Source organism: Cyphomyrmex costatus, unplaced genomic scaffold, assembly GCF_001594065.2.
Source record: "Cyphomyrmex costatus isolate MS0001 unplaced genomic scaffold, Ccosl1.0 scaffold142, whole genome shotgun sequence".
Taxonomy (NCBI): domain Eukaryota; kingdom Metazoa; phylum Arthropoda; class Insecta; order Hymenoptera; family Formicidae; genus Cyphomyrmex; species Cyphomyrmex costatus.
The window spans coordinates 182,706-204,746 of NW_017275413.1; the positions used below are offsets into that span (position 1 = coordinate 182,706).

General features: G+C 33.6%; 1 protein-coding gene across 1 annotated transcript in view; it reads left to right on the top strand.

The window, feature by feature from the left end:
* Positions 1 to 14,197, top strand: part of CycD (cyclin D) — a 44,097-nt gene extending 29,900 nt beyond the window's left edge. Inside the window, exons 3-5 of the mRNA XM_018551630.1 lie at positions 6,955 to 7,117; positions 12,055 to 12,200; positions 13,527 to 14,197. Of these exons, the coding sequence (XP_018407132.1) occupies positions 6,955 to 7,117; positions 12,055 to 12,200; positions 13,527 to 13,751 (534 nt within the window). The 3' untranslated portion in view covers positions 13,752 to 14,197. The remainder of the gene's footprint in view (positions 1 to 6,954; positions 7,118 to 12,054; positions 12,201 to 13,526) is intronic.
* The last annotated feature ends 7,844 nt before the right edge of the window (positions 14,198 to 22,041 follow it).

The window sequence follows — 22,041 nt, forward strand, 5'->3', positions numbered from 1 at the left end:
TTTCGAAATCTGGAATTTATCGCAATTGCAGAAATGATTGATCAAACAATCAATCGCAGCATCGACATGACAAAAAGATATTTTATAATATAATAGCAATATTTTTAAATTAACTTTTTAAGTTAACTATAATTAACTAAATTAATTTATTGTGGTTAATTATATCGCTAAGATTTACGTTGGATAGTAATTTGTTGAACATCTCTGTGATGAATTTAATACTAGTGTTCACAATCTTGTCTTGATTCTCATTAATTAGCTTAGGCACCTCATTGGCGATCATCTTGCTCAATTTCGCATTCTTTTTATCATCTTTGTAGAGGCCAGTCACGTAAAACTGTAAACGACAAGAAAAACAATTTTATTGAAAATTAAGAAAAATGACAATTATATAACAGAAAATTAATGAGTTTCTGGAAATTTAATAATATTTTTTTTAGTTAAATGAGTTGTAGATTTTTTAGTTCTTTTTTTATAATAGCTGTTTGGAAAAGATTCATATGTCTGGAGGTACAACTGAATCGCCTTTTTATACGCAAATTGAAGAGTAAGAAACGACATAACAAGTAATAGCAATTTCCTTGTATAGTAACTAATGTAATCTCGAAATTAATATATTGCTAATCAACATGTTATGAATTTAATAAATTATTTTTTACGATTTTTCAAAATTAAATATGTTTAATGTTATAGAAAACATTCATAGTATAAGTTCACATAAGAGCTCTTCATTTTGAGAGATATATGAAAACTATCAAAAGAATGTTTTTAATTATATTATATTTTGTTTTCTTAGAAATTATTTAAAGATTATTAACGTAAAGTCATTAATTTTATATATAGATATGACACTATTTTTACAACGGCTCAATTATAAGATGTAAGTTTTTTGGGTCACGATCATCAAAGTCAGAAAAAAAATTGACAATATTGTAGTTTAATTACACTTACGTCTAATGCTTTCAAGCCAACATACATGTTTGTGATTTCATCAATTTGGATATGTCCTCTCTTCAATTTAAAATTAATGGAAATTTGAAATCTGAAGTCATGCACGGCTACACTGAAAATTAAATATATTTTTTCTTAACTTTAAATTTTCTTTAATATATAAATATAAATAAAATGAGATAAACGAATGTCCTTTACGAGGAAAGACGACCGATTTTTTCTCTACACCTATAGTTTTTTACTTATTTAATGTATATTGTGATTTTAGGCGCGCGCGCACACACACACACACACACACACACACACACATACATAGTAGAACTCTTATCCGACATGTCAGGAAACAAGATAGTACCGATAATCGAATAGCTCGAATAATAGAGGCTCGCTAACTTTCTTTTTTATCAGTATATTAGCTCGATAATAGGATCTGACGTTCACAAAACTGAAGTCATATTTCTATTATCCAAATTACATAGTTTGAATAAGAGCTCAGCCATGAGTTCATTTGGAAGATATAAGTTTATATATTGAATATGAATTTGTTTGTATAAATAGAGTACTGATAAACGAAGTTTTACTGTACATATGTAAATAATAATCACAATTTATTTTTATAATTATCATACCTATATTATATTATTATAATGTAATTGAAAGCAACTTACTTTCGTTAAAACTCAGATTTTTTTGTCTTTTACTAGCGAATAAATGAAACGCAAAAATTAATAGCGAAATCCTTTTTCGCGTATTATAACTATTGCAAAATTATAAATTTATTGAAATATGATAATTAGAATTAGATTCTCTCAAATAAACCAGATGCTTACTCTACTTCTCCCTTTCCATTAATTTTGGCATTATCGTTTACATCAATAGAATAATCGGCACTTGCGGTTATCAATGGCCAGTACAGATCGAGGTTGAACATTAGAGTAATTATACTGAAGTCAGCCTTGTTAACTTCAAACGTAGACAAGCCAACTACTTTGACGTTTGACAAAACCCCGAAGCTAAAAACATGATGAAAAATTTAAGAAATTGCCAGTTGTTTATACTTTGTTCTTTATAGAATATCTAATAATAAAGTATTGTTTATAATACGTTGATTGTCATGTCATAGGCGATACATATTAAATTAAAATATTTCACCGAAATACTGGCCGAAAATTGTACTTTTAGAATATCTCTCTTTAAGAGTGTATGTACTCTACTCCATCAATAAAATGACAACAATTTAGAAGATAACAAAGTAAAAGATATTGATTAAAAGCTTTTTCGTAACAATGTCTTTTGTTGGCCTAAGGATGAGTATATTGATTTAATGTTGGCAGTCAAGGTATTTCTTTAAAAATTAAACTGACACAGTTTATCCGCAGTAAACGGATCAAGAACTGGAATTCCAAGCGTACTATCTCCATTTTGCATAATGTCCTTCATTTTACTTTCGAGGAATTTTTTTAATAATATTTTTTGGTTTTCGATCCCTCTAACTAAAACCAAACATAATTATATATAACTAGTGATTAACATATATATATTTTACAATATACAAATAAATGTACTATTTCTGTCATTTTAATTTTAGAGATCGTTTTCTTTGCTTTTATCAAATATGAATTTTAGCCCATTGTTGTCATAAAGTTTTTAATCGTAACATTTCTGGAGAACTACTGTTTTTCATCTCCAGAAAAATATTAGAGGAGAAGAACTACAACTATCTACTTACAATTATTGTCGTTCTCATTCGCCCAGACATAGGAACAGATTAAGATAAGTCCGAATGCTACAAGGTTCATTTTTCTACATAGAGTATAGAAAATAAAGTTGATTTAGCTGCTTTCGAAGACGAAGCGAATCAGAATATTTTCCTTAAAATTATCGAATTTGCCACAATTCCGAACAGTGAGCATTCTTACGAATTAACGACATGATGTACTTAATATACATATTAATATTAACGAATAGAAATCTCAGGGCCACAATCGCGAATACAGATTTTTATGATCGATCGCCGTAGATGATGGATCTAGTTCTACGAAACTCAAATGGCTCCGGGATACAAATATCAAATCCGATGATTCGCGAATTTTTATTGTTTCTAGAAAATTTTTTTGGAAACAAGAAAAGCGCTTAATGATAATATAATTAATGGATTGGAACGCACCTGGATATTCTTGGCGGAGAAACTCTGGTATATTCAGGCATATTAACGAGTTAGTATCGTATGTTGACGTTATATACTGGATAATATTGAATTGTTGTCTTGAGTAGAGTAGAAAGAAATACCTTGGTGATAATTATATACGAATTATTTGTTAGTTGAGTCATTAATACTTAAGTGTAGCAATTGTCCTTGCACTTGCATGACTCATATTGTATGATAAGAATTGCGCAAGTTATTATTATTGAAAAAATGATGCCACGATCTTATTGTAGGTAACGATGATCAGGTGACAGGGAGCTAAGTGTGTAGGTTGAAGATAGATATATATATCGATAGGATTACGTGCGAAATTAGTTCCGTTAAAATTACAGATTATAAATGATATACCGCCTTATCAAATATTGGATGTAATTAAAAAAAAATATATATATATATATAATTGCATTCCTATAGGTTTGCATTAATTGTGAAGTACATTTGGGTCATTTTGATTCCCAAGGGCGATTCCCAAAGGTAGGAAGAGAAAGTGAAAGCGTCACCTAGCTGCCACCTGCTTTCCCATGACCCGTGGTGTATTTCGGTATCATCTTTTTACCCTCCATCCTGTACCTTTCTTGTTTTTTTTTATCTTGATCCGGTGTCAGAGGCTGAGTATCGATTTACAATACACACTAATAAGGAACGGAAATCCCAACACTATAGACGCGAATATAGATTATCGAATATAGATCGATCGCCAAAGATGATGAATCTGGTTCTACGAAACTCCAATGGTTTCGGAGTATACGAATATTAATATAGCGATGAATTCTTAATGTTTTTCGAGAAGGTCTTCGGAGACACAAAGAGCTGCGCTTAAATGACAATTGATGAATTGAGATCAGATGTCGTTGCAGAGTTGCCCGAGACTCCTGCAACATAATGCAACGCGTGCGTAATATAATAATGCACTTTAACGTAATATGGAAATTAGTATGGTGTATCGTATAGGTGGAGGGTGAACGCATCGAGCGCCTACTTTATTATCAGAATGACGCGCGACACCGGGCACGCTTATCGTCGTCGATCGCGTTTGACAATTATCCCCCTTCGTGAATCATTACGCGTCGTTACATTACATGTACGCACGCATATTTGTAGCGTGCGTGCGTGCGTGCGTGCGTGCATACATGCGTGCGTGCACGCGCCGTGAGTGTACTGTAACAAGTGACGGCGGGATGTGCATCGTCGCGCGGAGCATTTTACATGTATAATATCTGCCAAGCAGATCAAACAACGCGTCATAACATATCATAAATATTTATACAAATATTTATCCCCATGAATTATTGATTATTGACTTTGTAGATGCGACGTGTATATAACTACGTCAATTTTAAGGTACCGAAAAGTTACAATTAATGATGACAATAATAATTTTTTGATATATATATTTTTTTAAAATAAGTATAGATAATACGAAATTATCTAACAAAGGACTGAATATATGTATAGATATTAATTCTGAAGCCAAGGGAGCAAGAGAACGTAATAAAAATAATTATATAAGAAAATAATAAAGCCACATGATTTACCTGCTAACAGACAATGGCGCTATTAAAATTAAATAAGGTGCTTCACCAAAGGGAAAAATTGCATCAAGAAACGAAAGTAGGACACAATATGACAGATCCGTTCTGCCTAGCAGAGTAACAGCGCTTTACACATCGTTGCTGTCATTACGTCGTCGGCTCTCCTATCATTTCGGTGTGTACGAGCCTTTGTTTCATTCACCGACAACCGACGTACGAGAGAAGAGCCGGCGCGAATGGCGAGCGTACGCACGCACGCACTCGAGCGCGGAACCCCTTCAAGGATGAGAATGAGCCGCGGAGAGGAGAGAGAGAGGGACTCCCTCGGTTTGTGTCTTCCCTCGAGCGCACATCCTCTTCCATTTGGCGAGGACTTTAATTTGGCTCGTACGCGATTACGACGACGACAACGGACAGATCATCTTACTTCTCTTTTCCTCGCGCTCAGAATGCAATTCTAACACAAATTTGCATTTTGTATACCTAATTGATTTTACTTTTACTGTATAATCGCATTGACATTTATATGTCTTCTACATGTGTAGTTATATAATATAATTAATGAAATGACTAGCCATCTTTTGTCGTACAAGACGATCAGCTACTTTATGACTATGATAATTCTTGCAAAGCTTTATTTGATATATAGTAAATTTATAAAACAATTTATAAGTTAGGATGTGATTCTATCGATATTTCTCTATGTGAAATAAAAAAAAACATATTTAAAGAAACACAAAAATATACGTGTACAAGATATATATCAAATCACACGCATGTCCTCCTACGTATCAAAAACACGCATATGAAATTATATTTAGGATTCTATTTCCCGAATTTTTCTGTGAATTATAGATCATCCAGAGAACACATGAAATATTCATTGTATTCATGTCAGTCATCATTCATGACCAACATTATTAATACGTGTCTTTTAAAATTATATGAGCATTTAATAGTTTCTGTTTCCAGTTACACAGTTTTTCAGGTTATAAAATTAAATCACTAATTCTATTTATAATATGTAGGATATAACAAAAAGAGAACTGCGTTAGCATACATGTTTACACTCTTCAATTATTTTACAAAATAATTTTCACGTCGGAAAATTTTATTACATCAATTGTTTTATTTTTTGTTTCTAATTTAAAAGGATAGATAAGTTCATAAATATATTATAAGTAGGTATATATTCCCTAAGTGAAAGCTGCCGTAGCATAAATGAAAATGCATGATGATGATGATGATGCATAATGTATATACGCATCTACCTTAATTACTTGTTGTGCATATATTATGAATATAATATCTATTATAGTAATGTATATTCTTTATTCTTATCGCTCAAGATCCTCTGCAATATGCTCTCTCGTGCTTGACACGGAGTCACGTTGCTCGGTTTCGTCACAGCTGAGCGATGGGAGGCGAGCCGGATTCAATGGACTTTTGATCAAGACGAAGGACACGTAGTACTCGTCGCGCGTTACTCCCGCCATGTAATTTCACGGTCGAAAGAGAACGGGGGTACTACGACGTACTCGAAAGAGCGGACGTAGTAGTAGCCTCGCTAGAGAAAGGATAGGCTCTCTTGTCTCTCTTTGTCCCTCTCTGTTCCTCTTTATCGTATTCTACACTTTAGACAGAAATCAAGGCTGAATTTTGACGATGCGTCGCCGTAATTATCGACGATTAAAGATAGTTTAATGCTCTCGTGTTTAAAGGGACTCGGACCACGCATTTCTTATATTATAGTTATGATGAAACGAATTGCTCTACTTTTTTTGTAAAAAGAGTGGAAGATCTAACAGTGTGTGTGTGTCCTCTGATGAATCTCTTGCGATTATTCGTATAACCACGTTACTAATAATGTAATAATATGCGTTACATCCGATATCGTAACGGTACAGGTTGTGGAAAACTATAGGAGATAAACGCGCAAACAATTACAACACTGTTACATAAATATATTCGTAAATGTTTACTTATTACGCTAATATATATTTGACATTACATATAAACATTTATGTGTATCTCAGATTAAATTTCCTCCTGCAATAATTGAAACTACATTGATCTTTACATCTGATAATTTTAGAACAATTACCGAAATAATTGCAATACTTAATTTTTTTAATAAAGAGCTGATCAGAATTTTGTAACACCTGTAGATTATTGTTCATGCTACCTTCTCTTTTTATCGCACCTTTCACAAGAATAGTGTTAATTGCGAGGTGTTAATCGAACATCTGTCTCGTTTCGTTCCAGAGGTGGGAGCAGCTGGTCGTCTCGAAGCTGAAGTGGGAACTATCCGCGGTGACGCCCGGAGACTTCCTAATGCACATTCTCAGCAGATTGTCGATGCCGCACACCTGTGACACTGTGATGGTTCGGAGGCACGCGCAAACCTTCATCTCTCTTAGCGCCAGAGGTGAGAACGAGAGATTAATGTACTTATTGAGAGAATTAATAGAATTTAATAACAAGTCTACAAGGATTTATAACAATTCTTCTCAGCGTTGCTGCTATTAATGAAGAAGCATCTTCCAGTCTTTCTTCATTCGTACTTCTTTCTATTCGAGTTCATTTTTGGAGTAATTTTTGGTTTCCTAAATATCGAGATATTCATCGTAAATGTTTTGAATATCCATTTCTGTAAACGTAGATTAACTTTAATCTCGGTTTTTAACTTACTTCTTCATCTTTATCAAATTCTTAAAACTAGAAAAAGATAAGAAGCAAGTTAAACTGAGATGAAATTAATTATATAGGTAGAAGCGAGCATAAGCGGGAACACGAGGCAAGCGCCTTCTCTAAGTGCCCTTCGTATGCACGTTGTTGCACGTTATCGTATATATAGTACGTGGGGCGTTAACAACCAGCGGCGTGCGTCATTAACATACCTACGCATTAATGAACTTACGCCCCAAACGTGCGTCGTAGAGCGCACACCGATAGCGGAAACCATCACGTAATAGTCACAAATCGCTTTTTTTTTTTGCTTTTCCTCTTTCTATTGTCTTTATTAAAATAGGTCACGCATATACATACAAACGAAGTCACCAATAAGCGTAGGGGAAATGCGCGCTCAGGAGGATAATCCGTTATTATGGTTATTTGCACTTCCGTCTGTTCACGCCCATTAGTATCGAAGGAGGAGAGGAAGGGCCTGCGCGCGCCCTGTAAAAATAAGTAGTATAAATTTTCCGTACGACATGTGTTATCATTTTTACTACTGTTCGGCTCATCGTTGTGTCATAGAACATGGTTCTCCAGTATTTGCAAGAAGATAGACGTGTGCCTAGCTGCCCCCCCCACTTAACCAAATCGTAATTTTAAAAATTGTATAATAATGCGCTATTTATGCGCTATACATATCCGCAAATAAAAATTTTTTGTGGGGGGGGCTGAGTAGGCAGCAAGTCAGCTCCCCACAAAAAATTTTTTTTTAGCTAAATGGAATGAGCGTAAAAATTTTTATTTGCAGATATGTATATAGCGCATAAATAGCGCATTATTATACAATTTTTTAAATTACGATTTGGTTAAGTGGGGGGGGGGCCAGCTAGGCAGACCTCGAAGATAGACATATTTTATTAGGTAGTAGAGTGTGTATTTGTTTATCATAGTCAACAAATATTATTTTTTTTGTGATAGAAATATATAATATTATAAATTTTATAATAATATATATTGTATTATTATTATGTACTATATTATGTGTGATATATGTATACAATTACAATATTATAATAATCGATAAATATAGGTAACAATAGTAATAAAGTATTGTAAAGATTACCATCATTGCATGAAAAAAATCATTTCTTTTCCTGTTTCTTTCTCACTTTGAAGCTTTTCTAAAATAAAAAGTTCACGCGCGCGTGAAACGGAATGCGATGAATGCGGAAAATGCTACTTTTCTGGAAAAGTTTCGATATTCTTAGGTACGCGAGGAAAGCTTTAAAGGTTTTACGTGCGTTTAAATGGGCGTTTAAATGCCCAGTCACGTTAGGCGTGAGACTACGGCTTCTCTGGAATCCGACGTTGGAATCTTACTGCATTGTCTTCTGCATTTACTAACGTCTCTGTCGTGTATCACGGCAACTCACAGTGCAATCTTCTAAATAGAGCGTATCCAAATTGGCTTTCTAAATTTATTTAAAAAGAAACCTGCATAAATTGAAAGAACTTGGACATTAAAAAAAAAATAAAATAATTCTATCTTACCATTTGCGAATTACAATTTTTAATTTCATAATTTATAATATTTTTTTACGGATTTAAAAACAAATTCAGATAATGGATCGAGGGATTTGTGTAAAGTTCTATTTTTTTATTATTTTTTAAAACACATGAAATATTACAGAAAATTGAATTACAGTCGTTTTAGTTCTCAAAAATCATTTCTTAAAATATTATGGATAGATTCTTCGTGATTCATGTCTATTGTCCTTGATTCACAACGAGAGAGAAAATCCGTTGGGAAGTACGCGACAAGATAGACAGACTGATAGCGTGAGACTATAAGAAAGATCGAGGATCGGGTGCGTTTAAATGTCTGGATGCGTCTGTATGACTGCAAACACATCGGCATAACCCGCGTGTCTTTCCATTCTCTTCGTTCTTCCTCCTCCGATGCTCCGGCTTTCTTTGCGCCTCCCTCTCTCTTTCTCGATTCTTCATCCCACAAGTCTACATCGGTCGATCGCAGTCGGTCGGTTGTTATTACAACCGCGATGGCAAAAAAGCGGTGGCGTGCGGAGAGGACCTTCGTCCTTCGTCGTTGCTCCTGGTGCTCATGTTGGATCGCAGACTCGGCGGGTTCGAGACAGAAAACGAGAGGAGAAGAAAGAAAGAGTGATAGAGGAGGACACATAGGACGAGGTCGCGAATTGTTTCTCACGGACCAAACTAGGCAGTGCCGCTCTTGGACTTCGCGTTTCTTTTTCGAAAGAAAGCAAGACGATAAACTGTCTCAAATTTTCCGCGAAATCGACAGTCAAAAAAATAAATAATCGACGAAAAATATATGAATCCTCAATAACAGTTGCGTTATTAGATAACATGCAGAGTCGCGTAATGAAATGGACTGTAAAACACTAGAATGTATCCAAACCACGGAAAAAATATCTAAAATATTCTAAGTATTTATCGCTTGTTTGATTTTTGTAATTGACCCATGTTAATGTGCCTTTTAATTAACATAAATTAAATGGGAATCTTACAGAGTCAGTAATTGTGTCACAAATTTTGGTATTAACTCCGGAGGATTAACATCTATATGTAACTGTGCGTGTTCCAATATAATGTTTGTGATATTTATACCTTAATCTTATAAGAAAAGAAATTAATGTATATGTGAGAACCGATTGTTTCAAAAGAGGCGAAAGGAGATTCGTATACGAAGAGAGGATTACCCATTGAAGCTCGGTACGGCGACATGTAGTCGTGAATTATTATTTATTTACACGGTGGCGTCAAATACGGTCGCATCGTCAAGAGCGACGGGAAGTGACGATACGGCGCGACGTGTGTAGCTTTGATTATGTAAGCTAAATACTCTCGCGGGGATTAAGTTTCGGTACGCACAAGTACTGGTGCAACGCGATAATTTCGTCTGATGTTCACATTCCATAGCTATCTCCGCGCCCTGCTTCTCCTCTCGTACACTCCACACGCGTTCTCCTTTATTAAACTGGTTTTACGTATCTGCATGCCGTGCACGCTCTTAATTTCACCGGTTAATAACCGCGACGTTCTTTCACCGGACGATTTCATTGCCAATCGGTTACGATCGTCTCGAAGTGTAACATGAACTGATGCATTGACACATCGGATACGCCGCGTTTGCATTTCTAATTGATCTTAAGGTAACGTTTTTTCTGACAGATATACTACTAATATAGATTATTTTATTTTATGTAAGTTTATCAAACATAAGTATTTTTTTTTACATTAAATGTATATAAATTTTTATTGTATTGTTTTTTAAATGTATATAAATATTTGTATATAAATTTATTCTCAAGTGCTTTTAGCAATTTCTTATTAACTCAGTATATAGTTATTCTTTAGAAATTGCTAAAATGATATTTAAACTTAGACTAATAAAATAATGAAATCATTAACTAATTTTGAAACCGTAATTTTGAAAATAGACGAAAGTTTCGCTAGTTAATCGTTGATAAGATGGCAATGCGCTTTACATAGTAATTATAAACATGATCATACGTGTGTGTAGTGTAAGTAGGTCAAAGGGCTTGTTTTTTTTATTTCTCCATTAGATTACATTAGAACTTTCTTTCTCGCTTTAACCAAATATCAAATATAAAATTTTTTTATCTTGAATTTGAACTCATTTATTGTAATATCTTATCTTAATTTTATTACTTAAACTTCATTAATTAATATTATATTTTAAATCTATTTAAATATATAAATCTTTCATCCTTGGGATACACATCTAAGAAATATAATGTGGTATATTTTGTCCCTTCTTACAACTTGAAATCAAAGTCATTAAGAACGTATCGATAGCAGCTTTGCAACATTGCTGTGAAAATTGTAGAATACCGTTAAAATGACGGTCGAGAAGACCCCTGCTGATGCAGATGTTAACGATATCTCGAATCTGTCGAGGATCGTTCGTGCTCACGTTGAAATGTTAGAACTTTCTTCCTGAAGAAACGAAAGTAACGTCTCACTGGACAAAGGGGCCATCACGTGCCCTACGTTCCGCCCATTCTCGCCTATCATAAATCTGTCACATAATTTCGAGGACTATCCAAGAAATCTCCACGAAAGTGCTTTTCTTCTCTTCATTGTTTGCTACCCATAACTAGAGTAAATAACGAAGAGATAATGCTTATGAAGAAGATTATCTTTGAAAAAAATGCACTAAAAGTCGATTTGAAGCAGAAAATAATTATTAATATCACATTCTTTCAAATATTAATAAAGTAATTTACCTAATATGGTGTATTTTCTGTTTGTGTGTAATTACACGTTAAAAATGTCTCATATTTTCAATTAATTTTCAAAATGTTTGTTGTTAAACTCAGCAAAAATTATAACGCTTAAGCAGACCATATTGGGTAAAGTTGTTTTATTACTCAAATATCAATATAAAAAGACCTTCCTTTTTTTCAGCTACAATATACATATTTTTTTCTTAATTTCGCTTTATAATCATGTTACATAAAATTGTCTGAAGTAACTTTGCATGCTTTGTCTATCATAAATAAAGTCATATCACGTGATTAATATCGCGTAAATTCTGAATGTACGTGAAAAAATTTATAGGAAACGACAGTGTAAATCTTTCATGCCAGCACGTTTTTAACGTGTAATTTTTTTTTTTTGCAGAGTACAAGTTCTCCATGTACACGCCAAGTATGATCGCAGCCGCGAGTGTAGCGGCGGCATTACACGGTTTGGATTGGACCAGGAAGAGTGGCTACGGACTAGCCGGTCTCCTGGACGAGCTCACCCGCATCACAGCCATCGAACAGGTGAGTAACGCTCATAGCAGAAGTATGTGTGTGTTGTAAAGTATTATAAAGAGAAAAATCACGAATTGTGCTTCTTTGCGATTTAAACCTATTCTACAATTGCGTAAGCGTTGTTGTAAGTGGTTGTTGTAGCTGAAAGAATCAACCTATCGCATTCGAATATTGTCTTCATATTTGATTGTGACTGGTGAACTCTTACAACTTCAACCATTTACAAGTATGCTTACGCAATTGTAAAATACGGTTTTACACGCTTTAAAGTAAGGCGCGACGTCTCGCGATAAAAGATTTCATAGTTTTACAATTGGGGGTGAGAGGAGGGGGTCGCGATGCGCGCCGCCGATGTCTGGCGTTTAGACTCGTCGAGAAGAGACGAAATCAGCAAGAAACGCTGGAACTTGCCCTTCGCAAGTCTCGACTGGTGGTTGAGACAGATCTCGCGGGGCGCAAAAAGCGCGACGGGAAGTGCGCGGGAAGGGTACAGCAGGTGTCAGGCACATGTTTGCGGGGAAGGAAAAAATAGGGACCCGGAGTGTGTGTGTCTGCGCCGGGCACGCTGCGGGTCCCGTATGCTCGCCGTTGAAGACGATGGCGACGAGGTCGCCGTTCAGTCTCTTTTCCTTTTCCCTTTTCCTTTTCTCCTTCCTCTCTTTTCTTTCTTCCTTTCTTTCTTTCTCCATATACACTTAACACAAACAAACCGCGCGAATGAATGGAGCTCTGCATGGGGTCCGTGACCCGTAAGCGCAATATTTTCAACGATCAGTCCTCATCTGCCTGTTTGGATCCCAAGAGAGCTAGGAAGATATCGTCCTCGACGGCATCCGGCTTTCTTAGACTTTCATTCATGACCTTAGGCTACAGACTGTTTTTGGACCTTTAAGTCTGATAGGATTAATGCGTAACATTTTAATCTGCTTAATCCTATAAGCTAAAAGTTGGAATTTGTTCTACAATACGATTCACATTAGACGCACGAAAGAACGAGAGATCTTTAAAAAGACACATATTTGGAGAATCTGTAAGGAGATTACGCCTGAATTGATTGATATAAATTAGATAATTAAAAAAGTGTTCTTAATTGTATATTATTCAAAAATAATTATATTAAATAGCAAAGCTTTTAGAAAGCATATATAAAAGAACATGACGTACAAAATGATTTATTCTCTTACGTTTTTTTTTATTTATATATTTAAAACATATTTAAAATAAAAAATAAATATTATATAATTCTAAAATAATATTGGAACTTCGTCAGTAAAGTATAATAAAATAAGCGACAATGATTACTATATTTATCTTGAAATTGTTTCCTTGTTTCAGGATTATTTGCAAGGCTGCCTAGAGCAAATCGAGGAGATGATCTCGCAGGCCGCTCACGTGAGCACTGAGGTCCCCGGAAACGGAAGCGGGCACCAAACAATGAGCACCGGAGTTCCGAGCGTACCGCAGAGGCCGCTGGGGGACCAGAACAACACGAGTCAGGAGAAAATACTGGAACACGAGAAGGCGGGCACGCCAACAGACGTCAGGGATGTACATTTTTGAAAACCGCAGTAGGGGGACACTCCGTAGGGGCCGACACATCGGTGAGTCTGATAGCCGAAGAAAAATTACCTTCCAACGAGGAGGAAACGAAAGAAGAAAACAACGATGATAATGACGAACAACCAGAGAAGAAACGGAGGAGAGTCGTAGAAGAACGGCACGATATTCTGGAAGCGAAATGTAACACGGAACCAGCTGATTGTCATTCGGAGCAAAAAACTCTATTCGAAGAATCTCGAGATTAAACTTAACAAATTGTTAATTGCGTTTAAAAATTATGACGCGAAATGTAAACCGGAGATATGCAAGATATGCATAGAACGAAGAGAAACAAGGAGATACGCATGTTTTGAATCATGAATACAAGGTTTATTTCAATATGAAATTGACAGGACGTATCTATGCAAGAATTTTTTACATTCTTAGATTTATTTCAAAGATTACACATGCACTATATTATATTCTCGATCAACTAAAACAACAAAGTTTTTATTTTTTTCCATAGTTACGTCCGGTTATACATATAATGTCTTATATATTATATATTTATTTGGCGTATGCGTTTATTGTTTATCGGTGATATACATTTTACATTTTAATCGTATTTTAAAAGTTTATTATTCAAAATCGCTTCTACTTTGCGAGATTCGCAAACTGTAAATCGACAAATCGAAGAAGAATTGGTTCGCCATTTTTTCTGATTAATTTCCAATCGAAGAACGATTGATTTGAGATGATTAAACAAACCACTTGTTTTAATTGCGAAATCATTATTTGAGAAATTAACTAGATAAATAGACGAAAATAAACAAGAAAAATTAAAGCACGATTAAAAACGTTCTCGAGATAATGCGAAGAAAATATAAAAGGCTGAAGACCACTGAGCGAGAGAGATCCATTTGTGTCTGAATCCGCGTGTGTCGCCCGTAAAAGAAGAAAAACAAGGAAAAAAAGAGAGAAAGCGAAAGAGAGAAGAGCGCAAAAATCAGGAAGGCGTGCTGTTTGGGGGAAGGCAATGCAATACGCTTTACGCATTTGTAATTTCGTAATAGAAATACACTTAATTTTTAGGTGATGAGACAAGAAACTACCGAAAAAAAGACGAAAGAGTTGATATAAGTTGGAGGAGAACTCGTTCTCCGCGTGCGAGCATTAAAAAGAAAAAAAAAACTTAGTCATATCCAGAGTCATTTAGCGTTTTGTACATATATAGGCACATAAGCGTACGAATAAATAAATATATATATTATATCGAAAAAATATATATATCTATATATACATGTGTAAATGATGAGGGAAAAAGGAAGAGAAACAAAGAGAAAATAAAAGCAATCGATAGAAAACAAAGAATATTTGGACCGTATTGCTTGCGATATTGAATTATATAATGTTTAATATAAATTGAATACGTAATCTAAGAATTTAATAATATATTTACTTAGAAAAAACATGACTTTAGAAATTATCTGATAATCAAAGGACTGCTTTGATACTTTTACTTCTATTGAATCTTTTTGTAGGAAAGATTCAATAAAAATATGCAAAGAATATGTGCGGTCATGAATTCAGGAACGAATACATGCAGACATTTTTTAACGACAAAAGTATTCGTTTTTTTTTTTTCTAATGCAAAACGAACAAAATCTGTGATGTATGTACAATGCAAAACAGGTAATAGTCTTTTGAAATTTTTTATCGCACGATACGATCCGATTGCTTTCTAGTTTTGTAGAGTTTCACACTCCGACTAAGATTTATCCAAATGATGAGCGAGACGCGAATCTTTATGCCTGAGAAATTACGGACGTTCGCTTGTCCCGCTCGGTTCCTAAGAAGGGTTGCGCCAACCCCTCCCGCATGTGTGTAACGTAATGCAAAATGTAAGAAGAGTGATTCGCGAAATGTATACGTGTGTCGCTGTTTACTGCTATGTGTGTTTGTGTATGTGTGTGTGTGTGTGCGAGTGCGAAAGGGGCGAGAGTGAAAGAAAACGAAGGAGAGAGAAGAATTAACAAGAGAGAAACGATTGAGCGAAAAACCAAAAAAAGAAATTTACTTCCTCCCCCTTTCGAGAATGTCATCGATATATTATAATTCACGGTACATATATCTCAAGATACGTCCATCGTTTTTGAGGACGTATTGACGTTTGTATATACGTATAGATAGGCTGTACGATTTAAGAATTAATGCGTAGATAGTTTAAGGGGAAAAAGAAAAAATAAAGCAAAGATGATAAATGAATAAAAGCAAACGATATTTTGAGAAATAAATTATACAATTTGATGTCCTGAAAAATTTCGTCGAAAACTACGAAGGCAATTGAAGTCTAATGGTTTCTTTGCTGCATCGATTGCATATCGTTTAGAAGAATAAGTGAAACCTTTTAGGTTCCTGTAAAAAAGATAACTTCGCTGAGACGAAATCGCACGATCGTTTAATTCTCAAATTATTTTTACACGATATAAATAATTCTGATCGTGTGGTATCGTCACAACGATATTTCCTTTAATTCTAGATATTGTTCGAAGCGACGTGATAAAATCAACGATTATCGTGCGATTATTATGCGTGTCGATGAAAGACAGACCGATATCCAAAAAAAATTGGAGTTGCTAGTACTTAACGAGAGTCTCAGAGATCTCACAGAACCGGGATCGGACAAGAGCTTCATCGTTTCGTGCCCGCGAGAATCTTCGCGATCCCATCCATGAACGGGAGTTTTGAGAACGGCACGTTCCGATGTTTTTAATTGTTAAGATCGCTCGATTTCGCGTGGACACAATTATCATACGTCTTCTACGTCTGTCTTGTGCAGTTCTCCATGCATGTGAGAGTCGTGAGTCGGCTCGAGCAGAAACGCAAACAATATGCGTAACATTGAAGAAAACGAGCGAAAAATGAAGAATGTATAGTGTAGCTATAAGGTCTCTCGCTAGACGAGTCTGGTTGAGTCCGCCTGAGCGGAGACACGAGGAACGTGGATGATAAGATCCACGTCCCACAGTAACTTCCAGACGATTCTCGAATTGGTCTAGATTGTCCGGATGCATGTGAATGCGTGAATCGACTCAGGGGCGAAAGGAGAATGGAGACTCTAAAAGGCTATGGAGATCACTAGAGTTCATGCGTGAATTCGAGATTAGAGGATAGATGGGGTGCCCAACGTGCCACGAAGCTAATTAGGAAGCTAATTAGTTGTGTAACGTCAATTTAACCAAATCCTAGTACAATGTAACCGGAGTCGAGTAATACAAAGATATCAGGAAAGATCTGCGCGGCTGATCTTACTTTTTTATTTCCTTTTCTTCGCTCGCTTCTTGTTTTCGATACTCTACGTATGAGTATCATCAAACATTACCGACGACGCGCAGCTTTCTCCGAATTTGACATTAACATTGTCGTGAACGGGCGCAATTAATCGATTTTAATTTGACAAGAAGAAATCTATTCCCATTGTAAAATAAGAGAAACGATAATACAATTTGAAAAAGATATATTGTATAATTTTTTACTCGATTCTTTTGGCTTAAAAATAATTTGTAATAAATAAATAAGTATATATGTATACGTACAAATTATTTAATCGCATAAAGGGGAGAAGAGGGAATAAAATGGCAGATGCAACTTTTTGAAATTTCTGCAAAAATGAGATTTTTCTTTTTTTAATCAAAGAATTCGTCAATATTGCGGACAATTACTTATTGATTAAAGATTATTAACTGCGAAATTGTACATTTAAGAGAACAGTGGGGATAGCGTTCTATTTCGTATTGCGTTCGTATATGTGTACATAAATGTAACTAATGTAATACAGAGTGTGTTAAGAAACGATATAATCGTTTACTATACGCGTAGATTTATTATTGCGCGTCGAGTTTTGCTCGAGCCGAGATGTAATCTCGCGTAATCCGTCATAGGTTCCTAACGAGAGACGGTGAGATTGTCTGATCGCGAAGGAAAAAAAATGCGGGATGCGAGCGTGATGCGTGTGTTTAGCATTTAAGCAACGAGATGTATATAAAAGCGACATATAACGCTGTAGAGAAAGACCGAGTTATGGAGCATTGTGTAATTCAATCCGTTTTATCTATTGGCTAATCTCATTAACTTCACTTAGACAAGAACTTTTATTTTTTATTTAGTAAAAATAATGACGATACACTCTCTCTCTCTCTCTCTCTCTCTGAAAAAAAATAAGACGTGATCATCGTCCAAAATTGACGAGATTAGCAATATTTTTGAAGAGTTAGAATTGAAAACAGGAGAATAGTGGCGAAAAAAATTAAGAGAGAGAAATATTAATCATAGAGTTCGATGTAGATAGAAGCGATAGTGAACCAGCAGATTAAGTTTTCTTTTTTTTATTTTTATAAGGACGAGAAGATTGTCTGGAAAAAAAAACTCGAGATTGAACTTCTCATAAGTAAGAAAGTATAACGTTCATGTATATGATATACGTAAATCATGCACGGAAACCATACTCCATAATCGGTGATTCATTTTGCGTTTATAATTATAAACATGTAGACCTAAATACACATACACAACTCGGTTAAATACGTGTACATTTTCCCATACATTTTCACGAAACTTTTCACTGGTCTGTCAAGTGTCGAATGGTTTTTTGTTTGTCTCTTCTTCGTTTTTTTTTTATTATTAATAGCGCAATAGGAAATACCACACTGATATACCTCAAAACATACTTCGCCCAAGATATTCATCGAATATTGTATCTGATCTACCGTACTTTTTACCGAGTCAGAGGAAAACGAAACATTTAATAATTGCGTTATTTTTAAAGTTAGCACGTAAATTACTTCTTTTAATGCATAGATGAGAATTGTACTATGTAAAATGGTCCGACGTCTGTGTACATACCTTATGCGTATTCGCGGAATCGCAATCGATTGAAAATAAAGCATCGGTATTTTATACTAGTGTCCCCTGTGTATTTTTTTATTCAATTTTTCCCCCATATCTTTCCTGTACAATTTATATTTCTTTCATTTGTTTTAGTGTCCTGAACGCTTAAACTCAATACCTGAAATGGGATTAAAAATCAAGATATTCTACTTAAAAGTTGAAGCGTTTAACATAGAATTCCTATCTAAAACTTATTCGAAAATGGTCTTTTTATTCACTATTAAAAAGTTTTTCTTTACAATTTTTTAAACAATGAGACATAAAACTTGATATCACAAGGAATAATATGAAATTTATCTGAATATAACTGCCGGTATTTGTTTTTAAGAAATCATTGAGCAAAGTAAGTAGCTCTATTTAAACGTCGAAATGATATGATTTCATGGCACACAAAAAACGTAAGGCAGTAAGATGTAAGCAGTAAGCGAATTGACCAATCATAATAAAAGCCATAACTTAAGCAGTAGCAAATCCATAACATTGATTTCCTTACTGCTTACGTCTTACTGCCTTAAGTTTTTTGTGTGCCATGGCCTTTTATACTTACATGCAGTATTTCACATTTTGATAATTATAATTAATAATATAAGATAAGGGTAATTTAAAATAAAAAAGAATTTTATTTTATAATTTGTATTTGTTTTTTTTTTTTAAATTAGGTTGAGCACAACCGTAGTTGGAGAAACATCCTTAAAACCAAAAAAATTACACTGAATATAGTTTTTTTTTAGATTTGTATGTTTTATTAAGCTTAGATAATATTAAGTTAAAATTGTAAATATTTTCAGACTTCTTAATACTCTCTCTTGCTTTAAATAAAAATAATTATGTTAATTTTTCAAAATTATAATTCAAATTCGAAGTATACATTAATTTTATTGTAATATTACATACATCAATCATAAAAAATAATAATAAACGAGAAGAAGGAAGCACAAAGCAAAGCCAATAACGGTCAAAGCTGGATCACAATGCTTATTATAATTATGTGTGAATTTTATATACCGCGTATGTAGTTACTAGTTCTCCTATCGCGTGCCGAAAAATTTTTTCAGACTTACAACGCAACTCTAAATAATTTACTCAATAAATTTAAATAACATGTAGGGTACAAAAAATATAATACAAATATAACTTACATAATTTATTTTATTATAATATTATTATAATATTATGTAGTCATAAGTACAATAATTTGTATGAGAAAATAATAGTAAAGAAATGTAATTCATGTTTATATCAAAGAAAGTATATATGTTAAGTTTGAATCATTTAGTTTTTTCTTTGCTATTATATCCTTAGCTATCTGACGGTATTGTGCAAAGCAGGGAGCAAATTTAAATTCATTTCCTTCCTGTATTACAATGTTATACCTACTACATAAGTGCAATTTTATCTTTTCAGGAATACTCCAGTTGTACAAAAAATATTCAATACGTTTATAGAGATCAAATAATGAAGTATTTGAAGTCATATGAGGTAGAGTTGTTTCATACATTACAAGAGTTATAACCATGAGTATTGCAATCGGAGGGTCGTTTAACATAGGCAGAATTGATACAATTAAAGGTGCATAGATCATTGGAGGTAAATCAAAATAAGGAAACAAAACATAAATTTCACGAAAATGTCCAAAATCATTATAAAAGAGTATATCAAGAAATGCACTCAAGAAAGACGTCGATATATTCATAAATGTTATCGTACGTAGTTGAGGATGCAATGTATAAACGTGTACATTGTACTTGTTTGCCATTAAAACCGTCATGGCCGTCATTACATTGCAATTTTTATTTAAATGTTTAAATGTAAATAAAAGATGTTGTATGTAACATATCATTAGGATATCATTGTGAAACTGCATATGATTACTGAGTGTAACTTGATGAATATTTTTGTCTTTCGTGAGATACACAAATGTAAATGCTGTCAAAGCATTAGGATGTGTGTTAATCAGACGTGTGATATCTGTATACCTAGAAAACATATATGTAATAATGTGACTTGAACTATTGTTAATTTGAGGGAAATCCTTCAAAAAAATGAGTTCGCAAAATATGTTTGTACATTTTTCACATATCTCAAGATATTCTACTAATAAGTTGTTCTCATGCTTATTTGTAGTTATATCCATAACAGAAGGGAATTGTTGCGTCATAATTTTTTATCAAACGCTCAATAAACTTCGTATCTATTAGTCGCTTAAGATTGGCGTATACGTGCTCTAAAGTCACTGTAAAATTGTTTTATTACGGACAGTGATTTAATTTTCTGAATTATTCACCTTGTATGTCTTTATTCAGCTTCTCGGATTATTATTATTAATTTTATTTAATTTTGTTAAGAGTTTGTTGTATCATTTCTTAATTCTATATCTTCGTTTTCTTGAATTTTTTCTATGAGAAAAATTATGTTATTGCCGATTTCAGAGCAATCCGTTTTACGCTGTAAAAAAGCATAAAACAAAATATATATACGTAAATTTTCGATAAAATCAATTCACCATCATGCAATGTGTTGTGGATGTAAAAGTATCGTTTTTCAATCACGTTTACAAGAGATAAAGTAACATAAAGAAAGACCAAGATTATATCAAATAGTTTTGCTACGTATTAACCTATGTAATATATACAATCAAATATATATCTAAAAAATTCAGTAAAAAGAGCATTTGAACATTATACATACCCAATTGAAATTGATCTATATCAAAATTGCTTGAGAGCTTTGCATAGCTATGAAAAATTTAAACTATTCTATTCTGTTATTAATTGATAAACATAACTCAGATAAAATAAAATAAGACAATGTCTTATGATACACGATTGCTTGACTAATAACCTTTATTTTGTCTCTTTATTATCAACGATATAGGTGTGTGTTTTGTGTTTATGGATATACAACACAAAATACATAAAGAAAGTATAAATGAAGAATATAGAAACAAATTTTTTAAAACTATTCAAATCTGTGTGTTATTATCCGTTATATATATATATATATATATATTTTATCATAGCACTTCAATTGTTAATGGATGTCTTGGAAAATTTTTTACTTAACATTTATTAGTACCTATATATTCTTGTGTGCACGTACAAAATATGAAAAAAGCCTTTAACAAACTTTATTTATAATTTGTTTCAACAAATATTTAATCAAAATAATTAATTTATACTTTTCTACAAAACCGTTTTACAGAGTATATACATTGCGTAATAACTGTTTCATATACATTTTTAATTTTATTGTAAAGATAAATAGGAAAATGTAATGATTGCACATATTTTTAATATAATATTAATATAATATTTGTTTTTATACATTTATTCCGATAATGTATCAAAAATATTGTTCGCCAGTA